Source organism: Oratosquilla oratoria, chromosome 19 (assembly GCF_046742065.1).
Source record: "Oratosquilla oratoria isolate Oo_2021 chromosome 19, ASM4674206v1, whole genome shotgun sequence".
Classification (NCBI taxonomy): domain Eukaryota; kingdom Metazoa; phylum Arthropoda; class Malacostraca; order Stomatopoda; family Squillidae; genus Oratosquilla; species Oratosquilla oratoria.
In genome coordinates, this window is record NC_134795.1 from 50,134,216 (window position 1) to 50,156,470 (window position 22,255).

Consider the following 22,255-nt stretch of genomic DNA (forward strand, 5'->3'; position numbering starts at 1 on the left):
CTGCTGGGCATATTTTGGTGGAGCCGGGATATGTAGAGGGGCAGCCTGACGTAGGCTGCGTGGCTCGTGCTTGCTGGAGGTGGCAGCGAGGAAAGGGTTGGGGGATGGTGGCTGTGGGGCCAGTTTGGCGTGCAGCCGGGGTGTGCAGTGTTCATGCGAGCTGTAAATGGAATGGTGAGTAGGAATATCATTGAGGTATGAGCTTGATTAATTCTTGGTTCGTGTTTTAGTTTTTTCGTAAAATGAAAGCTGATAGCATGATCTTGGTTAATTGAATGCTTTTGCAATGTTGTATTCATTAGAATGTGAATCATATACAAGCACGAAGGGCTATGATGTTTCGGTGTTAACATAGATCCATTAAGTGCGTGTATTTTGATATAGTGAAGCACGGAATATAACTTCACATTGCTCAGAATCTGCCGGCTCCATCTCCATAAATGGTCGACTGTTGCCAGAAGAAAATGTTTTCCAAATATTCCGCCATGTTGAAGTGTCGATCGTTTTTAACACTTGCCTGTCACTTGCCAAACGGGCACGTCGATTATAGGCGTCGTCTTAGCAATGGGAAAGGCTCTTTTCACACGTATCGACTTTTCGTCGTGCGCCGTCCACAACACGACGCCATGCTCCCAAATAACCATGGGTGTCTGACGTTTTCACATGTGATTGTGGTCGTGACGTGTGAAAGCGTCCACAGACACCCATGGTTGCTTGAGAGCACGACGTCGTGTCGTGGACGGCGCACAGCGAAAAGTCGATACGTGTGAAACGAGCCAAAACAGTTACACCAGGGTATAAAGATATTTGAGAAAAAAAAAACTTGGCGACAGTTTTAGTGTTGAAAATCCATTGATACTGAAATGGGAGGGGTGGATGGAGTGGTGGAAGGGAATGACATGGGTGGGAATGGATACGTGCCTCTGACTTGGCTGCCTTTGTAAGGGGTGTAAAAGCTCTAGGTATATAGGTAGAATTGATAAAGTAACAGATACCAAATTGTGGTATTGATTCGTTGCACGAATACAACAGTGTTTATCGAGCTGAGAAGATCTCTTCGTGTGTTGGTGGTAATTACGGCCGAGGTTTGCGTGTACGAGTCGAGTGATGATTGTGATTGTAGCAGCAACGGGAAGCGCTCTTGCCACAAACTCGGTTGCAACGGAAAGGCCGAAGTACGCATAGTGTCGTTCCTATACGAGGTGAGTGATGTGCCGTAGATAGCTTGGACTGACGTCATGGCTCCGACTTGAATGTTTCCCGCGCATTTGTAAAGGCCAAAGAAAGGTCGAATAGACTTCCGGTGTTGTTGCTAGGTAGTTTTAAAGGATTATCACACTGGTTTATTTTTTTCCCTTCAACCTCCGATTCATCGGCTGTACCGCCTACCTCCAGAACTTTTACCGCCGTAAAATCACTGTGGCAAACTATTTAATTTTCTCAACAGTTTACATACAGTTACCATGCTGGACGGAAAAAAAATCCTCCAGTATATCAAATACCTTCCCGAAAACTGCGTTTTGCAATCGGATACCCTTTTACATGCACGCCAGGGGTAGAACTAAATTGTGGTAAAGAAATGCTTTGTATTGAAGAATACGTGTTCGGAGTGGTAGTGCAGATAAAGATCTTGGTGCAGATAATCTTCATATGGTGCAGCAGCGAGGCGAGACGCGCGTGTATTGGAGCAGAATTAACCGTTAGTGAAACGAGTTGATCAGAAGAGTCAGTTTATCAAGCGCCAAATTGAATGTGAACACATATTGTTTATTGATATCAGTATGAGTGAAAGGAAATATTGTAAAGAAAATAACTGCGTTTGTGGCCAGTGCAACAATTGGGATGAATTATATGTGATCGCAATGACAAAATATAACTAAAGGAACCAGTGCCCATATAAACCAAATTTCATACTGCGTCCCCAACTGTAATAGCTATATAAATGTAAATGCAGTAAAAAATTTAAAGTGGAATTAACTAACCAAAAGTAATTAAGAGAAAAGCACAATAGAAATTAATAGATCGAAATTACACGTGCCTTGCTTCCTCAACTACTTTTGTCCATATAACAACGTGCGGTAGTCATTTTCGCATATGCTAGAACCTCATCACTATGATCGAACTGATGACGCTTATTTCAGGCTTCATTCACAATCACATCCAATCCACCATACCAAAATTGCACATGCGATGGCGCAGTGGTAGAGTTCCCGGCTGCCACTACGGAGGTCCGGGTTCGAATCCCACCCAGGGCTGGAATAATTTCAGTATCGCTGCGCTGCGAGTCGTTATTCCAACTCTCGTGGGAGGGGAGTTCGGGGTGTGTGTGCGTGTAAGGTCACAGCATTACCCATAGTTCGGTCATATATGAGCTGTGAGATCTCTTCCGGGAGAGAAGTAGCTGTCGGTCACAAATCCAACACGTGGCCCAAGACCATGGTGAATCACACACACAAGCACAGATTATCGAACACTAGGCAGAAGATATTTGTCATCTATAGAAAATGGTAATTGAAAGGCTGACAGAGAGATTATATTATTATTTCTTAATATAGTCCGGATGCCTTACATCCCAAAGCGCCTCTTTTGGTTGTGTCTTCTCTGATGGAGCATGGATAACTTCAGTATACCACTCAGTCACGGCGAAAAGTGGAAATATCCACCAAATGATGAGAAGAGTTTTTGCCCAAGAAAAAGTATCAGTGTTTACATACAACAGTATTCAAACGACTGAATATTGCCATAATATGAATTCCATAATTTTTATTTTATATTTGAAGATAATTTTATACTATTAAATAGCTTATGTCTTTTTGAATAAGTTGCATATGCACATTTAAATATGCCGTACATATGAATACTCTTAACATATATCTTCAGTTTCTTTCATTGATCTCTTCCGAGGTGTGGACTACAACGGTATTGGCTTGGATTCCAACCCAACTCCTCCAACGTTGGACGAAATCCATCCCTTGGCTCCGTTGACTAGCGTAACCGTACCTTTACCATACATACAATCTTACCAAGCCGAATAAAGTATTGAGGCGCCCAGACTGTATCGGCCTTCAAGGGTTATGTCGGTTTTGCAGTGGACCATTAAGGCTGAACTACTCAAGTAGTTATGGTGCGTAACTGGGAAAACAGCATCAACTACAAGAATGACTACACATGAACGTGTTATTGACCTTGATGTAAAGTAATACTCAGGGGGGAGAAATTCAAATAATAAATATTTAGGACGATGAGTGAAAACATGCAATTTTCAAAACGAACCCCACTTACCAAAAAACAACGTTAATATAATGAGCTAGTAAATGGTACAACTTAAAGCTGCTGAGGTAAATGGATACTCTTTCACAACATATTTCATCTTGATACAGGGCTCATCAGAGCGTACGACATGGCAACATGACATGAAATACGCTTGTTTTATCTTCAACGAACGTGGCATGTCAGGAATGTAGATGTGTGTCACTACAAGTGGGCAGATATAGCTGCGGTCAGGGACAAAATAATTGTTCTTTTTGGGCAGAAATAAACTGCCGTAGGTATGGGGAGTGGAGGAGGGGTGTTGATTAGAGTGCGAGTTTCCACCTACCCCGCTTACATTTTCTTCTCCCTCCCCACCCCCCTCTCTCTCTCTCTCTCTCTCCACACACACACACACGCACACGCACACCACACCACACACAATGCATTTCCGCCCTCTCCCGGTCCACACAAACCTCTAACACTTCCTAAACTTTGTTGATGGTTTTCAGCGTCGAAAGACAAGTCCCAAAGGGAATCTGTTTGGCCCTCCTTTTACTCTCCTCAACCAGCTCTCCCTCTCTCCTTCCATTCTCTCTTCCCTCCCGTTGTCCTCTTTCTCTACCCATACTTCTCCCCACTCCCTAATCTCTTCACTCAATTTCATACACTGGAGATTCGACTGTCATTCCGGTTCCCCCCCCCCCCCCGAAACTAACATTGGCGACTAATTCTTTTAAGGATTCTAAAGGGAGGTATGATGTTATTGCACACAGGAATGGGAAGTAAATTCTTCGGGGGGGGTGGTTTGTGTGTAGGTACGAGCACGTGCACATCTTTGTTTTAGCTTATACCAGACGTTTTAAATCAACGGAGGGACGTAGTTTGCCTAAAATCCTTCCCCTCTGCTGAATGAAAATAGTTTTGTTTATGTGAGAAGGCTAATCAATAATGTCTCGCAGTAGGCAAATGGTAATGGTCATGCTTCAACAGAGCCGGAAGTAGTATCAGCATCCATGCGGTTTAATCCTTAGACAAAATAATTAGAAAGAGGAAGTTGTTGGGATGGCGATCCAGTAAAAATATATATATTAAAGAGAAGGAAAAGTATATAATCCGAAAAGTTAATGGAAGCCGCTGAACAAAAATAGAGAAGAAAATCCCCTGCAAATTAAAATTAACATTTAATAACGGGGCAATCGTCCATGGAACCTTGCTTCATTGGTCTCATCTCGGGGTGGGGGGTTAGAAACTCCGCCCCTTTACTTTTCGACCAATCACGTCTGCTTTTGCATGACGCGTATTGGATGAAAGGTGTCTGCACCGGTTGTAAGAAGATTGCGAGTGGCTGAGGATATAGAGCGGCCGTGGCCTCTTCCGCCGGAGATCACAACTGGAATCCTGGTAAGCGTTGAGATAACGCCACATAGAACCTGAAATAAAATCGTATTGGGTCCAGGGGAAGAGTAGGACAGTGATGGCATTCAGAACTACCCGCTGCGGTAAAAATGTCAGAGACGAAATGCAGTCACAGTACAAACAAATGTTCTCGTTATCCAAGGAGTTTGAAAACAACGAAATTTTACTGGAGCTTTCAGAGCACACTTTTGAGTGCATCATTGCGCTTTATAGGTATATACATATTTAGGAAGGAATCCTACTAGCAGCCGAATAAAAGCCAGATATATAAATAGATTGTAATAATGCTACCCCCTGTAGGGCAAAATAATTTGAAGCAAAACCAAAATTGAATTGTAGGTGGTGTCATCGATTTCAATTAATCAGCCTCTTTGATTAACAATGTATTTTTTCTGATTTGGATTTTTTCTTGGAATGAATGACTCGGCAGTGCTGGAGTCACAAGTGTCACTGATTATGTCGTCTTAATTTATACTTCATTAACAGAATTTCTTTATACATTGTTATCGTCTTCTGAGGAACAAAAGTTCCCAGAACGAAAACAAAGCGACTGCGAACTGCGTCATAAGGCTTACAACGCGAGCTGCGAAGGGAGAGGGAATGAGAGGGTGAAGGGATGACTGTGTTCGGCGGATTCATTTGGTCTGACCAGCCAGCACGTCGCCTTGGGAGGCTGCCGAGGTGTTTGACCGGAGAGGAAAGATCAGCAAACAATGTGTACGTGTTTCGTAGACGGCAGGTTTCTTTGGAAGGACTTTGGTTACACAGGGTGAATAATATTCTTGCAGTCAGAAGAATCAGCGGTCTTGAGGAAAGTTCTCGACTCTTTGTCTTTCAAAAAAGAGGCGTGAATAAGATTTTTTCAACTTGAAAAAGAGGAATCCTATTATACGTCGGGTGAAAGGTGAGTAGGGTAGTGTTTGGGAGGGAGCGTTTAGATTTATTTGACGTAGACAGCGCGCGCATATCTTTGGTAAAGGGAAGGGAAAGTGACTGATACACTCAGCCTGCTCAGACTTGTTGCTTGTGATAAGGCTGTGCTGCGTACGTATACATATTTTGTAATTATTTTCCTCGTCTGACGCAGAGCAGTCCGATAACTTAACTGCCAACACGAATCTTTGTTGTCTGTTTTGGACACATCAAACTCATGCTGGGGATGACAGACAATTTCTTTGCCAAAGAGTAATAACGTTTTTAGGTTGAGTCGCATTGACGGTAGAAAAAGTAACCTTGTATTATTTTCGGCTTATTCTCAGTCATACTTCGAGTATTCCTGACGCTGAAAAAATGTATTGACATTGTAGATACTCACATCACGTACTGTCCCAAGTTGAACGGAATCGCATAATGATACATGTCGCCTGTAAACCCTCACAGCCCGTCAACTAAAATGTTTCTGATCATCATCATCCAGACCGAGTGAGCCTTGAATAACAATCCATGGCCTTGTGCATGACTTTTTCACATTGCCGGCGTGCAGGTCCTGTGGCAAAGACGAGGGGAAAAAATCCCTTGTCTCGCCTGGGCTTCGGACCAACAATGGCGGGGTTACATTGCATTCGTATATCCTGAACAAAATTGTAGAAGGCATCATTAGCAAAGGAGGAAAACATGAATGTTTCGATGAGTAATGGTTCCCACAGTCGAATAAAATCGCGTAACTCTTGCCAGAATAAAAGAAAAAATTAAGTACGACAATGGACTGACCGTAAGGGTATTTTGTGGAATGGAGGTTCGTTTCAATTAATGAAAATATCAAAGGCGATACCTGAGGAAAGGCACGTAATGTTTGGATAAAGTTGCCCGTGACGATTCCTGTTAAACGGGTTGGGTAAGGTCCAGGAGATACCCACACCAAGACACCACAGAACTTGGTACTCTGTGTTTACTTAATTTGCCATAAATAACTTAGGACTCTTGCAGTACCCAGTGTTTGATTATTCTGTGTTTATTTGGTGCCGCATCCTTTGTGTACAGTTCGAATTCATACTGCTTCCACCAAGTGTTTTCTCTCTCTCTCTCTCTCTCTCTCTCGTGTGTGGGTGGTGGGGAAAGGAGACGAAAGTATATCCCAGTGGTTTCGTATAAACTTCTAATCATTCATTTAACCTGAAATCCACAAACGGAAGTGTGGTCACTTTTCAAACCGAAGCTCTGCCTCTGGCCGCTCATTGGCCGGGTTAAAAATAATTTGCCATGAGCCAGAATAATGTATAGTCATGCAGTCTGCAGTGCTCTAAAGATAAAGTGTACGTGAGGACAAGCCCAATTGTAAAAGGACATATGCCGCCTACGGGAGATTGGAACAGCTTGCCTGAGAGCCTACGTGATGTTGACCATGCCCGTCGTGCGATTCGGTTTCCTGAGGGTGTGCGCATGCGCGAATATGCCTACGTGCAGAGAGGCCCGTGTTATGGTGGGTCCTGTGGAGGAGGATTGGTGTAGTGAACTTCCATACACTTTTCACTTCAGGGCGTGGAGACGGGAGCAAACTTGGGTTCACGCACGCGCGTCATTCAAGCGCGGGAACGAACAGGAGGTGCACGTGTCCTAGCGGGTGTAAACTTTGAAAGAGCAATACACTTAAGGTACTGTATACAAACGTCCGGGGATATGATTCATATCTTTAGAGATAAGAGAATATAGGGCATCGGCTAGGTGGTGACGTCACTGAGTGATAAAACATGGATTGGGTCTTTACCTTGGGAAGGCGTTTATCGAATTGAGACAGTTGTTGTGATTTGAACATGATGGACATCGGAGTTTGTTCGGCGGTTATTATACGTTGGGCCGCATGGCTGATACGTCACATGTTGAAGTTCTTTGCATATCAAGGTTTGAACAAAATTGGCCGTAGTAGCTGTAGTTGCAGTAGTAGCAATGATGATAATAATAATAATTATGGTAATCATGATTATCATGAGTGGGGTAAGAAACCGTAGGTGACTGACAACAAGGCGAAAGAATGTTGAAGGTGAATATCGATAAGCTTTGGAAAATAGTGGGTTCATGAAATATGGGTTATCTGCTGCCGGTGTTCATGACAATGGCATGTCACTGACCTTTGCGATTGGCTCTGATAATATTAGTTCCTCGTTTTCCATTTTCTGTCGTTATTCCATTAATATAGCTTCCCCTAATCTTTGTGTCCAGATTTGGGGTTTTATTTTCGCGCTATAGTGGGTCACGACAGCAGTTGTATGATAGAATTAAAAGCTGTCACTAAACGTGCAAGCATTTCCTTTATCATTATTATTGCTGTTATTATTATCATCTGTTTATGCGATCGTCGCTTCTCGTAAAACCAAGAAGTCTGATAGTGTTATTGTTCGATTTGTGATTTCTCGTTAAAAAAATGCTGTTGACTCCCGGTTTCAATATAGTTTTCATAAATGAGGTCAAGGCAGTTTATGTTTTATTTACTTAAAGGGTTTCTTAACGTATCTGTCGCTTGAGCGCTTAAAGTTGAAAACAAGTTCGTCATTTATTGCCTTTGTTCGTTGACCCTGTGTTAGCGAGGAGCTGTGTGGCTTAGTCATGAACTAAGAACTAAGATTACGTTAGTCACAGGTGATTGAGCTTTGTCGGGTTCAAGGGCTGGTCCCGGGGCAGGTCGTGTTGTGGGATTTTTTCCCAGTGTCGAACGCATCATATAGATTTCATTCCTTGATTAAGTTTGAGTTATCGGTCATGATTTTAAAGGTTTTCAATAATTCATCAATTTTCCCTTGTTTGAGGAAAAATATTTTTAAAGGATGAAGAATTTGTCGGGAATTTTCCCCAATGATTTTTTTCTCGTACTACCCAAAATATAATTTAAGAGAAACAGTTTCCTCTTCTCGTGCTGAATTGGGTTTATGAGAAATACAGAAGTCGGGGGGAGTGCGCACTTGTTGGGGGTGCGTATCCAAGTGATTTATTTTTTAATTGTCAAAAACAGGTGTATTTTTTTTTCTTTCCAGTTTGAATATGTAGAATGTATATCAATGAACACAAAACAGTGTTAATTGATAAATGGATAAAAAATTGTGTGCACTTCCCACTTAGGGGCATCACCTTCGGTAATGTTTCTTTGACTCTGGCTTCGGTTTCGTGAAAGCGTCGGTATAGAAGGCATAATAATGAAGGAGTGGATCTGATCGTTTGGCGTTAGCCAGAATATAATTGTCAAGAGTACAAAACTATAGCTAAATATCATTCGAGATGTCATAACCTCTCTATGTCTCCCTTGAACTGAATAAAATAGTCTTGTGTTAGTGGAGGGCAAGTTGACGACAGTTCGAACACTCACCAGCGAGTTGGACCAAGGACATTTATCAAATAACACGCTACAAAGTGTAAGGTACACCGTCCTAGCCACCTTGTTGGGGAAGTTCGAGGTGTTAAACCGAATAAACTAATCAATCATAAAAACAAAAAAATACATGTCCGTCCGTCTCTTTTTCATGTCTGATAGTCTACTGCAATACGTCCCACGTAGCACTGCTCGTATATCCATGTGAACAAGTTGTATAGACACGGTAAAGGAAACATGGACTGGAGGTGAAGCTTTTATTCCTGACGTTTCGTCTATCGACTTTCTCAAAGGAATGAGCATACTAGATACATACAGAGTTTATAAACACGCCTTACGGCTCAAGGGGGTGTGCGAGCGTCAGGAATAAAAGCTTCACCTCCAGTCCATGTTTCCTTTACCGTGTCTATACAACTGCTCGTATACTCAACACATTTGGTACTCCAGCGTTGTGCCCAGTATTCAAACACCCAGTCAATTACAGTTGAGGAAAACAAAATATCGTGGATGCCCTTTGGTGTGCCTGAGTATGAGGTAATAAAAACGCAGACAAAAATGTAGTATTGTGATTAGTAGTGCCATACATTTTTTCCCGTCTGTGGACTCCCCTACCTACCAACGGAAATACTGACAGGTTAAGACAGTATCCAACACCCCACTTCTTGAGTTACACCTAGACATCCGCTCTGCGTCAAAACTTAACACATTGACCATGTCATCGATCACAGATAGGAACCAGCGCAGCCCTTGAACACCGCAACCGACCATGACTCAAAAGCGTTGATGATGTGTACTTCACGGAAACGCGTACGTATATGTAGCCACGTGTTTTAACAGGCACTCCCCTCGCGTGCGCGCGGACACACACACACACACACACACACTTTCAACGAATGGACGGCTTGAAGAACGTTCTGAAGAAAAGTGCCGATTGTGGATCCCAACGCAAAGAGAAGTACCTTTTTGTATTTGCAGGGTGGGGGGAAATTGCTCGTGGGGCAGTAGGTAAGTAGGAAAAGAGGAGAAGGGGAGGGATTGCTGGGGAAATGGAAGGAAATGAGGATGTGGAGGACTTGGCCCAGGCAGACGGGCGTAAGGTCAACATGAAACGACCACCGGACCAGCTCAGTGATGACGAAATGGCAAATAAAAATGTAAAGATTAGAAGTATAGAGAGGAGCAATACAGTAGAAAGTGACGAGAATATGTTCCAGGGATTTAAAGAGGGGGGGGGGGTTGTGTCCCCCCCACCTTTTTAAATCCCTGGAACAAAAGAAAAGTGCCGATTGTGGATCCCAACGCAAAGAGAAGTACCTTTTTGTATTTGCAGGGTGGGGGGAAATTGCTCGTGGGGCAGTAGGTAAGTAGGAAAAGAGGAGAAGGGGAGGGATTGCTGGGGAAATGGAAGGAAATGAGGATGTGGAGGACTTGGCCCAGGCAGACGGGCGTAAGGTCAACATGAAACGACCACCGGACCAGCTCAGTGATGACGAAATGGCAAATAAAAATGTAAAGATTAGAAGTATAGAGAGGAGCAATACAGTAGAAAGTGACGAGAATATGTTCCAGGGATTTAAAGAGGGTGGGGGGGACACAACCCCCCCCCCCGACTGATAAGACTAGAGGAGAGAGTTGATAAGGTGATCGAGGACTTGGAACGTAAGTTAGGTAATGTAGACTCCATTTTCCAGAGAATTGAAAGGTTGGAACAACTAGAGAAGGCTAACAGAAACTTAACTGAAGAAGTAGAGGACCTAAAAAGACAGTTAGGAAATGTAAAGGAGGAGAATGAGAAATTGAAGAAGAATAGTAATGAAAACAGAGAGAAAATAGCTACAGAAGCTAAAAATTGGAGAATAACTCAAGAAGGGAATAAGGTTTCATTCACTGACATAGTCAAACAGCAATTGAAAGAACATAATGAAGACTCAGTTATTAAAGTGATGAGACAGAAGGAGAATATAGTAAGAGAATTAGCTGACAAAAAGAAATGTATAATTATATTAGGAATGGAAGAGAAACATAACCCAGATAGAACCGCAAGAATCAAGGAGGAAAATGAAAGAGTAAGCAGTTTATTAAAATTAGTCCAGGAAGATGAACCAGAAATTATAAAGGAAATTGAGGAAAAATTCAGACTCGGAAAATATAGTACAGATAAGACCAGACCAATTAAGATTAAATTCAGGTCACAAACAACGGCAGAGAAAATTCTATCCAAGACAGGGAAACTAGCAACAAATGATCAATATAAAAAGGTATGGATAAAAAGAGAAATGAATAAGGAGGAAAGAGAGGCAGAAAAGCAGAAAAGAATTGAAGCTAAGGCAAAAAACGAGGAAAGAACGGAGTCAGAGAAAGAGAGATTCTATTGGAGAGTAGTGAACATGAAAATAAAGCAGTTCGACATACTAAAGAAAAACATAAGGGAAACAGAGAACACAATGGAAGTGGCAGAAAACTAAGAGTGTCTTACACAAATATAGATGGATTGATAACAGGATTGAATGAACTGAATGATTATTTGAAAGAAAAAGAACCGGACATAATGGGAATTGTAGAAACAAAATTAAAAGGCCCACTACCACCCAACAGTGTAGGACATGATACATACAATTATTGGATTAGAAACAGAGAGAAAAAACAAGGGGGTGGAGTTATGTTCCTGACTAAGAAGGATATAAACGTGAAAGGTGTCATATATGGAAAGAATACAGTAGAGATGATTATGATAGAAGTGGAAGACCGAGATAAGAAGAGCAGAAAATTTGTGATCAATTATGTGCCTCCGAAAACAGCCTCATGGGAGGAGAGTGAACATAAAAGTATGTTAGAGGACACAAAGATAGCATTAACTAAAATAATGGAAGACGGAGGAAGAATAGTTATGATGGGCGACTTTAATTGCAAAGAAATCTGCTGGGAAGAAATGACAGTAAAGAGTGGTGATGACTCATGGGGAAATGCTCTACTTGAGATGATTACTGACCATTCAATGACACAATGGATACAAGAGAACACTAGGTGTAGAAATGAAGAAGAACCATCGAGGCTAGACTTAATAATTACATCTGAACCTAGAATAGTGGACAAGATTGAATATAAAACACCAATAGGTAAAAGTGACCACATATTGATCGAACTGGAACTTAATGAAGAAAAATATATGAAAAGAAATGAACAATATAGAAAAGGAAGAATGATGTATGAAAAAACAAACTTTGATAAAATAAGAGAATTCTTCCAACAAGAAAACTGGGAAGAAATATACAAAGAAGAAACATCAGTGGAAGAGAAATGGAATATTTTGACAAAAATTTACAAAAAAGGAGTGGAAAAGTATGTCCCAAGACAAAAACAAGAAAAAGAATATGTAAAATGCTGGTACAACAAAAGTTGTAGGGAGTTAAAAGACAAAAGAGACAAAGCCTGGACCAGATGGAAAAAAGACAGAAGACCTGAAAAATGGAAAATATATACTGGTTATAGAAATGAATATGTACAAAAGTGCAGAGAGGAAAAAAGAAAATATGAAAAAGATGTTATAGAAAAGTGTAAAGATCAACCAAAACTATTCTACAGATTTGTAAACAATAAACTGAAAAACAAACAAGACTTAGAGAAATTAAGACAAGGAGGAGTTGAATACACTGAGGAAATGGAAATGGCAGAAATTATGAACAAACATTTTAAATCAGTGTTTACAAGGGAAAATATACAACCTGAAGAGATTGAGTGGAAGGAAAAAGTCCCCCCTATGGAAGAAATAGAAGTAACAAAGAATGAAATATTGACACACTTGGGTAATTTTGATGTCAGAAAATCGCATGGGCCAGATGAAATAGCAAACTGGATTCTGAAAGAATGCAGGAATGAACTGGCAGACAAAATACATAGCATAATAAGCAGTTCCTTAAAAGAAGGAAAAGTTCCAGAAGATTGGAAAAAAGCAAATATAGTACCTATATATAAAGGAGGAAATAAAGAAGAACCTACCAACTATAGACCAGTCTCTCTAACAAGTACAATAGCAAAAATATGTGAAAGAATTATCAAAAGTAGATGGGTAAAATACTTGGAAAAAAACAACGTACTAAATCCAAGGCAATTTGGATTCAGACAAGGACGATCATGCGTCACCAATTTAATATGTTTCTATTCAAGGCTAATAGATATAATACAAGAAAGAGATGGATGGGCTGATTGTGCATTTCTAGACCTAAAAAAAGCTTTTGACAAAGTACCACATAAGAAGTTGCTTAAGAAATTAGAATATGAAGGAGGAATACAAGGTAAATTGCTAAATTGGATGGAAGACTTTTTGCAAGAAAGAAAAATGAGAGTAGTGATAAGAGATCAGCACTCAAAATGGAATGAAGTAATAAGCGGTGTCCCGCAGGGAACAGTTCTGGCCCCAATAATGTTTGCTATATATATTAATGATATGGATGAAGGAATTGAAAGCTATATGAGCTTCTTTGCAGATGATGCAAAATTACTGAAAAGAGTGAAAACTGAAGAAGATTGTGAATCACTACAGAGAGATCTAAATAAAGTACAAGAATGGAGTAGGAAGTGGGAGATGGAGTTCAATACAAAAAAGTGTAGTATAATGAAATTTGGAAAAAGCAAAAACAGAATAACAGGATCATATAATTTGGGAGAAGAAGGAATAAAAAGAGTAGAAAATGAGAAGGACCTGGGAGTCATTGTTATGAATAATATGTCACCTGAGAAACATATAAATAAGATTTTTGGAGAAACTTATAATTTAATAAGAACAATCAAAGTGGCATTTACATACCTGGATGAAGAAATGGTGAGGAAAATCCTAATCACCCTGATAAGACCAAGATTGGAATATGCAGCAATGATATGGTCACCAAGTACAAAAAAATGTATAAAAAAACTTGAAAGAATACAAAGAGCAATTACAAAACTGGCACCAACACTCTCAAAACTATCATATGAAGAGAGACTACAAAAACTTAAACTACAGACACTAGAGCAAAGAAGAGAGAGAGGAGATTTGATACCTATTTACAGAATCATGAAAGGCATAGAAATTACTGATAGAGAGAATCTGATAAAATGGGATGACAGAAATACAAGAGGACACGGAAAGAAAATAAAAAAAGACAACTATAGAAGAGATTTGAAAAAGAACAGCTTTCCTCACAGAGCAATAGACAGTTGGAACAAGTTAGATGAGAAAGTGGTGTGTGCAAAAACAATACATGAATTTAAAAATAGTTTAGATAAAATGAGATATGAAGACGGGACCCCACGAGCATAGCTCCCCTTCCCGTAAAATACAACTAGGTGAATACAACTAGGTGAATACACACACACACACACACACACACACACACACACACACACACACACACACACACACACACTGACCTACGGCAGCGTAATGAAAAAGTCCATATATTCATCCGTAACCACTGATTATATAGCCTGACAGACATTCCCTGTCTTAGCCATCTTTATCGAAAGAGTACTAAGACAAACTGCATTTTGTTACAGAACCGCATGATATTTGCTTTGTACGATTAAAACAAATATTGCCATCGTTATAGGCGCTGATGAAGAAAAATAAACCAGTTTTTAGCGAACACATAACACAGCTGAATAAATTCACCTTGTTTTAGCCAGGATAACACGTTTGGCTTTCTATACTGACGCACTTACACGCCATACTAAGCTCTCCGCTACAGTGGCATACCTCAAAGGCTTTTGTTTTGTCTAAAGGGCCTATCACACTGAGCTATTTTACCTCTAGCCTCCGATTAATCTGCGGTACCAACCACCATCAGAACATGGGCAAACATCACTATGGCAAACTTTTTTGTTTCCTCAACAATGTACATAGAATGCCATTTGATATGCTGGAGGAAAATATTTCCCCCCCAGCATTATCAGATTCCTTCCCGTAAGCTGCTGGTTGCAAATTTGCTCCAATAGTCGGAGGGAAATCAGCCAAATGTGATAACGTCTTAACGCGACGGTGCCATGCAGCTGAGGACAGATCCCAGGACAAGAGTACGTGACTACCAGAGCTGTTGGGTCTGCTGCCCTTGCAACCTTGCCCAACATCTTGAGGACACACTAGGTTCTTGGCTTCACCCTCTCCTCCTCCTCCTCCTCCTTTTCCCCCTCCCTCCCTCCTCGCTCTTGGCTATTTCCTCTCCATTCTTCCGTGTGCACCCTTTCCGCAGTATCTAATGTGCACTTGATCTTTCCTCTTAGCAGCTCCACCTGCTTGTTCATGGCGTCTCAACTCAATCCATGGTTCATACAAGCCCATAATACCCAAATCCTTGTATCAACACCCAAGCCTTCTGCCGTAGTCAGGTCACGTACCCCCAGGCCATTGCTCACAAAAGGAATCTTCATACACTTGATATTTGTAATCATGGTCACTCCATCATGATAGCCTTTATTTGAGGGGTAAATGTATATATTATGGGGTCTCGATCAGTCGAGACCTTCAGGCCAGAGTCCGCTCTCATCATCAAAATATGTGAACTACGTCACCTGTGAAGGAAGGATTCCCACACACTCTGAGACCGTTGGACCACCTGGTCAAGGCCATACATCCTCTTGCACTCTCCCTAACCCTCCCTAAACCTTTCTCGGATCGCATCCTTTATTCTTCTTGCCTTTATGCTTTCCCACTAACCCTCACCCGAACTTTTTATCCTTTCGGCTAAGATCTTATATCTCTTTCCTTTTCTTGCATCCACGGACCCATAACATACTTTGCCATTGTTGTCGCTCTCGCTTGTGTTTGCGGACTTCCCTTAACCGTTGAGCATAACTTCATCTGCGGGCAATAGTACCCATGGCTTGGGATAGAATCTGTTTCTCACACTATAATAGTAAGGTTTATAACCGGATTTTCTCCCATGTGCTTCCCATACCTCGGTGCTCGTATCAACTGCCCCACTACTGTCGCTTCCGTTGACTTGTACACTCGTTACTTTTTAATATTTTATTGCCTTTTTCAAGATATCTCAAACATTTCTGTCTTAAATATTTCTGCGTCTCTGTTCATATTATTTTTGTTCGTCACCCCTTTTATCTGCGCCGTTCTACTGGCTCCTCCCACTCCGTCCGATCTTACGACATGACGTCACTCACAGCGTCGTCCCTCGATGCCACGACACCACCTTTCATCCAGCACACCTGGGCTGCATCTGGCAACGTTGCATCGCGTTCGTATCCGTTCGCATTTGACAAGGGCTTGGGGATGTGCGCTGGAATATTATTGCTACAGGTGTCAGATAGACTTGCAAGGATTCTTGAATGGCAAGTTGAGTTGGTACTTCGTAAGACGCAATTGTGATGGATGCAAGTAGGTTTGTCGTCATGACAGTAGAAATATAGAATGGAGACGAGCTTGAGTCGCGTCATCATGCTTGGCTTGTCAGTTGGTGTTTTGTTCGCAGCAGTGGGGTTCCTTGACATTGATGAAAATGAACGTGTTTGGCCCGTAGATTCAAAATATAAGTACTCGTACGCGAGAAGATAATCCATTTTATTATTTTTCTATATATTGTAGCGCTATAACCTTGGGGCATATGTATATTTTTTGTTCGTGTCCAAGTTGGTAGACAGATGTGGCAAAATTGTTCCTTATGTAATGCAAATATGACTGGATCATTGCGAAATGTAAGGAAAGAAATAGTATTTTGGTTTCGGTTAGACGGTGTATCAGCTAAGGATACGTGACTAGTGTACGTATCTTAATGTAAAGAATTATAACGTTAAGAAGAATAGAATTGCACGGTAGATCTTTATTCAACTTGTAATTCGAAATGTAATGACGTGTCAGCTTACGTGGAGACTATTGCCGTTTACATAATAATTAGGTATTTTTTTCCTCAAACCCTTGACAACTCTAGTGTACTTGTGAGTTCGGTCTTTTGAGGGAAGTGTTTACACGGCGTGGTTGTGTTAGCTGTAGATATTTGACAATTTAGTTGTTTAATTTCGGGAGACCCAGGTACAGATGGATGGATGGAGTAGAGAAGGACGTGGAGAGGGTGGCACCAAGAGAGGACTAGAATTGACAGAGGATAGAACCATCTGGAGAGGCATAGTGAAAGCGGTGAAGGGCCGTCCGGCCTGACAACCAACGGAATAAGAATTGTTAACTTCAGTGTCAGTGATTTATGACTAATTTGTGGCCCCCTATAACCTACGTCGCATTTTCAAGGCAATATTGAATTGATTATAAGGTCAGTTCCCATTTAGAACGTGTTGCTTTAACAGTCGAGACTTACAATAAATAAATGAATAAATAGTAAAATATAGGTTGGGTTTGGAGTTGTCCAGACGTTTAAGACGAAAAAAAAAAAAAAATGCTTGAGGAATTAGGAACTTCATGTTAGGCTATTTGTGTCCTTGTCGCATGGAAACAATTTAAGTTTAATCACAGAAGTGAAATTCAAAGTACATTTTTTTTTTATTTAGTAAAAGGGGTATCCAAGTGTACAAGCGATTAAAAAAAAAATTCTCCCTGTTCACATTAGCGGTTTGAACACGAGGCAGTTTTGTCACAATGTAAGTCAGTGGAGGCGTAACACAACCGCGCAGTTTTGCCTTGACTATGCTTTAAACCGCTAGTGTGAACGCCTTGATGCATTTAGTGTCCGTGGGGTACTTTAGGGATTGTATTTTTTTTATAGACGAGTGGGACTTATGTGTGTAAATAAACTGGTATAATCAGTGATACCCTGGTTCATAAATTTACGAAATCGGGCTAAATTTTAAAGGTTGATTTGTTTGGGAAAGAATATAGTTACCTTCAACAAGGCTATGATTTCGGTTAGGTACGTTCGATTGTTGTTGTATGAAACCGTGGATTTATTTGTTTATCCGTTAAAAAATGGCAAGTGACAATCGCAATACATTTTATTTTCGTTTAATTGTCGTTATTGTTATTTTTACTTTGTATGGTCAGTTGTGATCGTGATATTTATCTGCTAGACTCGTGATCGGAAACTTTTTAACCCGCGGGATGAGAGCTCGGAATAGTTCGATGTATGACAGCATGAGTAATCTTGCGACCTAACGCTCGCGCGCGCGCACACACGCACGCGCACTCGCGATTCCTTGTTCATGGGAGCGAGTGCCGACTTATAGTATTGTGACGCTTTTCAGTTTTCAGTGGTGAACTAACGCAAAACCTCTTTATAATGCCAAATCATTACCACTATACCAGCGTGTGTGGTTGCTTGTTAGTACACGTTCGTGTCTCGCAAATGTAAGAAAGATGCTCTTGTGATTTTAGCTCAGACATTCATGACTGCGTTTGTTTATTTTGAAATTACGAGAATAGTAATATCAATGCATACCATCTCCTTTGCGAGTGCCTTCCACCCACTAGATGTCAGTCTGTTTTTTTTTTTTTTTTTTTCTCTCTCCAAGACTGTGGCTTCTCGTTGCAGTTACATTTTATGTTTGCGTGCGTGCGTGTGTCCGCGCGAGCGAGTAGGATAATAATTGTCTATTTACCCGCAATGTCGGTGGATTCTGAGATTGGAACACGCAAAGCGTAATCAAATCCTTTCGCGCTTATACCACAAAGGTCGACTGGAATGTTGCTGATCCGTGCTGTCTTACACGTAGTGTTGATAAAACAGGAAACCCTAGTGATTTGGCGTTATAAAAGCATGATCGTGTGTGTGTTCGTGAGCTTATATTAATATTTAAACAATAGAGCTTGATGTTCCGATTCCCATTATGAACTGTACACGTGTTGATCAATGTGTTTCTGATTTTATTTTATTTATTTATTTATTTATTTATTTAATGTATTTTTTGTGTAGGCTCTGTTTGGTTATTGGGATCAAACACCTCCAGGATGGATTGAAGTTTTGACAGCGGTGGTTGATTACATGAAATTGCGGCCTGTTTGACAGACCCCAAGTGACAGTCGAGGTGTGACAGTTTCCAAACGCTTGACAGAGAGTCGATGCTTCTGGGATTCGAACGCAGTCAGGGATGGTGCTTCATCGACGTCCGAAGCTTCGAAAGCTCTGAAGATTCGAATCTGTCCACACCCTGACGGTGAAGGCAAAGATTCGGTCATCGACACCGTCTGAGGAAGAACCATGTCCGGCATTAGCGGAGCGGGCAGCTGGATGCTGGCCCAGGGTCGTCACTGGGTGTCGAGTGCCACTCAAAACCACGAAAACCAGCAAGGAGCCTCGGCATCCGATCCCCAAGTCTCCTGTGGCGAAAGCTCCCCACAGCAGGTACGGGACACCAAGGGCCCAGAGTACCGGACCCCTTGGCAAGAGGTAGTCCGGGCTGTGACGAGAGGATCAGGTCCCGGTGCTGGGGGCCCCGAACGGAGCCTTCGCGGGGTCCTCCAGCTCCCGTGCACACAACCACGGGTAGTGTCCCCGCCAACCAACAGTGGGTCTGACGCTCAAGCGAGCGCTGCTGCTGCTGCTGCTGCTGCCGCCGCCGCTTCCATCTCCTTCCCCGCCGCCTCTACCGCCACCGCCGCTCGCGCTACCCAGTTACAACCCCGCCCCCCTCGCCGTCTTCCCGTCCTGGCCACGGCTCCAACACCTCACCATTCGTCACTGCGTAGAGCTTCACCAATCATGGACGCGGATCCTTCTCCGAGGGCGACCTCGCCGTCCCTCTCGATCTTGGCCCCGTGTCACCAAGACCCAACTCTCCCCACCGAATATGCCTCAACGCCGCCCCAGGCCTCCGGTCCTCCTCCTGAGCATCTCCTACAGGAACTTATACGAAGTCGCAGACGCTCGCACAGCTGCGTAGTCGATTCGGGCTTGGGTCTTGACCCTATCATGGAGTCTTCGTCAGAGTCTGGCGACGGAGGGGCGAAGACGAAAGAAGACCTGATGGCCTCTGCGCCGTCGCCCCCACGCACACCGCTCTCCGGGTCTGTTGTGTTGTTGGATAGCGAGCCAATGACGGTTGGCTACCGCGAAGATATCCGTGCGTACGACATCTATACCATCACCAAACCCGCCGAGGACCACCCAGACTACACACCAGTCCTCGGTATCGCCAAACTCCCCATGTCCTCCGATGAGGACACGGAGAGCTCTGAGGGCGAGGACACGACGCAGAGTCGAGGACCACCTTTGGATTCCACGTCTGCGTACGCTACACTTCTCCCACAGGGGGTCCCAGGCGCGCGCGGAGAGTTGTGCTCAGGTGCCCACAGGCGGTACAAGCGAAAGACCGAAGTTGCGCAGAGGTTAGAACGAAAGCGAAGTCGAATCGACTCGCGTCCTTCCCCTGGCAGCGGGAAGGAGGTGCAGCCGATGCCCGTGACTGGCGCCACACTCGCGCCGTCGTCGCCATGGTCATCGTCGCTGTCGTCAGGGCAACAGCAGCAAGAACAACAACAACATCGCGTTCACGACGGCAGCGGATGCACAGCTCTTGGCTACCCCGTGGCTGCGGCGGGAGCGGCGACGGAGGCGGCGACCGACAGGGATTTTCCGCCAAGCAGTAGCCGCAGTCGGAGGGGTGGTGACGACCTTACGGCAGTGAACAAGTGTGACAAGTGTTGCAATGGCAAGTGTGAGAGCACCTCGTGCCCACACTTGTGTTTTCGGTGTAGTGCATTCTTGAAGAAGGGGAGAGCCGTATTAGACGGGGAAGAACAGGAAGTTGTTGATATGAGTAAAGTGTGGGGGAAGGAAGACGAGGAATACGACGGAGGTGACGACGACGACGACGAGGAGGAGACGAGGACGGTCGTCCCCGACAACTGGGAGGAGGAGGATGAGGAAGAAGAAGAAGAGGAGAACCACGAGGGTGGTCATGTCTACGAATTCAACGACTCCGACTCTGACATCGAAGTGCTTACACAATCGGGTAAGTCTCTTCGTCTGCGTCGCCGTCACCGCCTTCTGCAGGAGGGTGAGGCTGTGATATTGCTTGCTTGTCCTGTTTGACTGCCTGTTTTTCTTTTTTATTCCTCATTGGATTTGACTCGGTTGTAGTATTGGAAAAGAGTTACGCTCGGAGGGTGCGATCTTTATTTCCAGCTATCAAACGTGTGTGAGTGTGTGTGTGTGTGTGTGTGTGTGTGTGTGTGTGTGTGTGTGTGTGTGTGCAAAAAAGAGATCGAATCTAGGCCTGGAAATTTTCTAGGAATAAACCTGAGGTCTGGAGCAGAAGGATAAAGTGCAATTGTGAACTGTTGCGTTGTTTGCCTCCATGACCTTGTAATATGATTTTGGGAACTAGAGGAATGACGGTTTCCCCTAGCCCAGCCAACACCTGAATGAAATAATTTGGCCTCAATAATGAAAATGATCAAGAAGGACTGTACCGAATACATTAACTTGTCAGCATATCCCGGTGGCCAATGGCAGTATGTTCATGTGCTATGAGGACGCCAAATACCTTGTGGCGACACAGACAGTGTGGTGTGGCGCCAAGCTTGCCGTTCTGTTGGTTTAAGTCTGTGTCAAAGGAATCACTGTTGTCAGGGTCTACGGGGTTTGTCGGATGCCAAGGTTGGTGATAATCTCGTGATGATGCTGGGGTTAGTTCCCACGTGGGGTGTCACGAGAGTTGGGGTTGGTAGGTTAACATCAAAGTTTATGCCAGACTCCTCCTGGCCTGGGTTGACACTCGTGTGACGAAGATCTTCAACGTGTTTGTGTTGCGTGGGCGTGACCAACGGAGCAAAACATGCTTTTAAGAACGAGCAGTGTGGCCTTGAAGCCAGTGCTCGGCCGTGTCGCGAGGTAAGCGAGTTCCTCAGACTGTAAGAGGCAGAAGCGGGGGTTGCTTGAGCACAGACTTGTTGGCAAGAACACAGATCTTGCAGGAGTGTCCCCAGCCTACTCTCCTCGGTACCAGCACCAGTGGATAGGGATGAAAGGTGGTAAGGGATATGGATCTGCCTAGTATAAACCTTATGGTCTCTTGCAGTCTCCTTCATTCTTATGATCTTATGTGAGCGCCCACGTCTGTGCACATAAAAAATTTCTGAGGTTGATGTATAGAACTCTGAAAGTCACAGGAGACGAAGGGACATCGAGAGTTCAGAGTTTGCTTTCATATCCATAAACCCTCGATAAATATTTAATCACCTTTCTTATGGCGAGAGTTTGACAGCTTAACGTACGTTGTCCCCCCCCCCCACCGCACTGTTAATGAGGTAATAATAATAATAATAATAAATACTTTATTTAGTCAATTTGTAATGATACATACAAATTGAAACTCTTTGTAGATCCAGATCATTCAAAGTTACAGTTACAACACACATAC

General features: G+C 42.9%; 1 protein-coding gene across 3 annotated transcripts in view; it reads left to right on the forward strand.

Moving 5' to 3' along the window:
* The window catches only part of BNIP3 (BCL2 interacting protein 3), a 123,140-nt gene that overhangs the window by 29,014 nt on the left and 71,871 nt on the right, over positions 1 to 22,255 (forward strand). For 2 of the 3 annotated variants that reach the window (XR_012967335.1, XM_076202976.1), the window contains exons 1-2: positions 36 to 174; positions 18,808 to 20,845. Coding sequence is in view for 2 of the 3 variants with exons in the window: in XM_076202976.1 (XP_076059091.1) it covers positions 19,093 to 20,845 (1,753 nt within the window). In the remaining variant the exon portion in view is untranslated. Of the gene's footprint in view, positions 1 to 35; positions 175 to 18,807; positions 20,846 to 22,255 lie in introns of those variants that run through there. The other variant, XM_076202977.1, reaches the window with a different exon arrangement.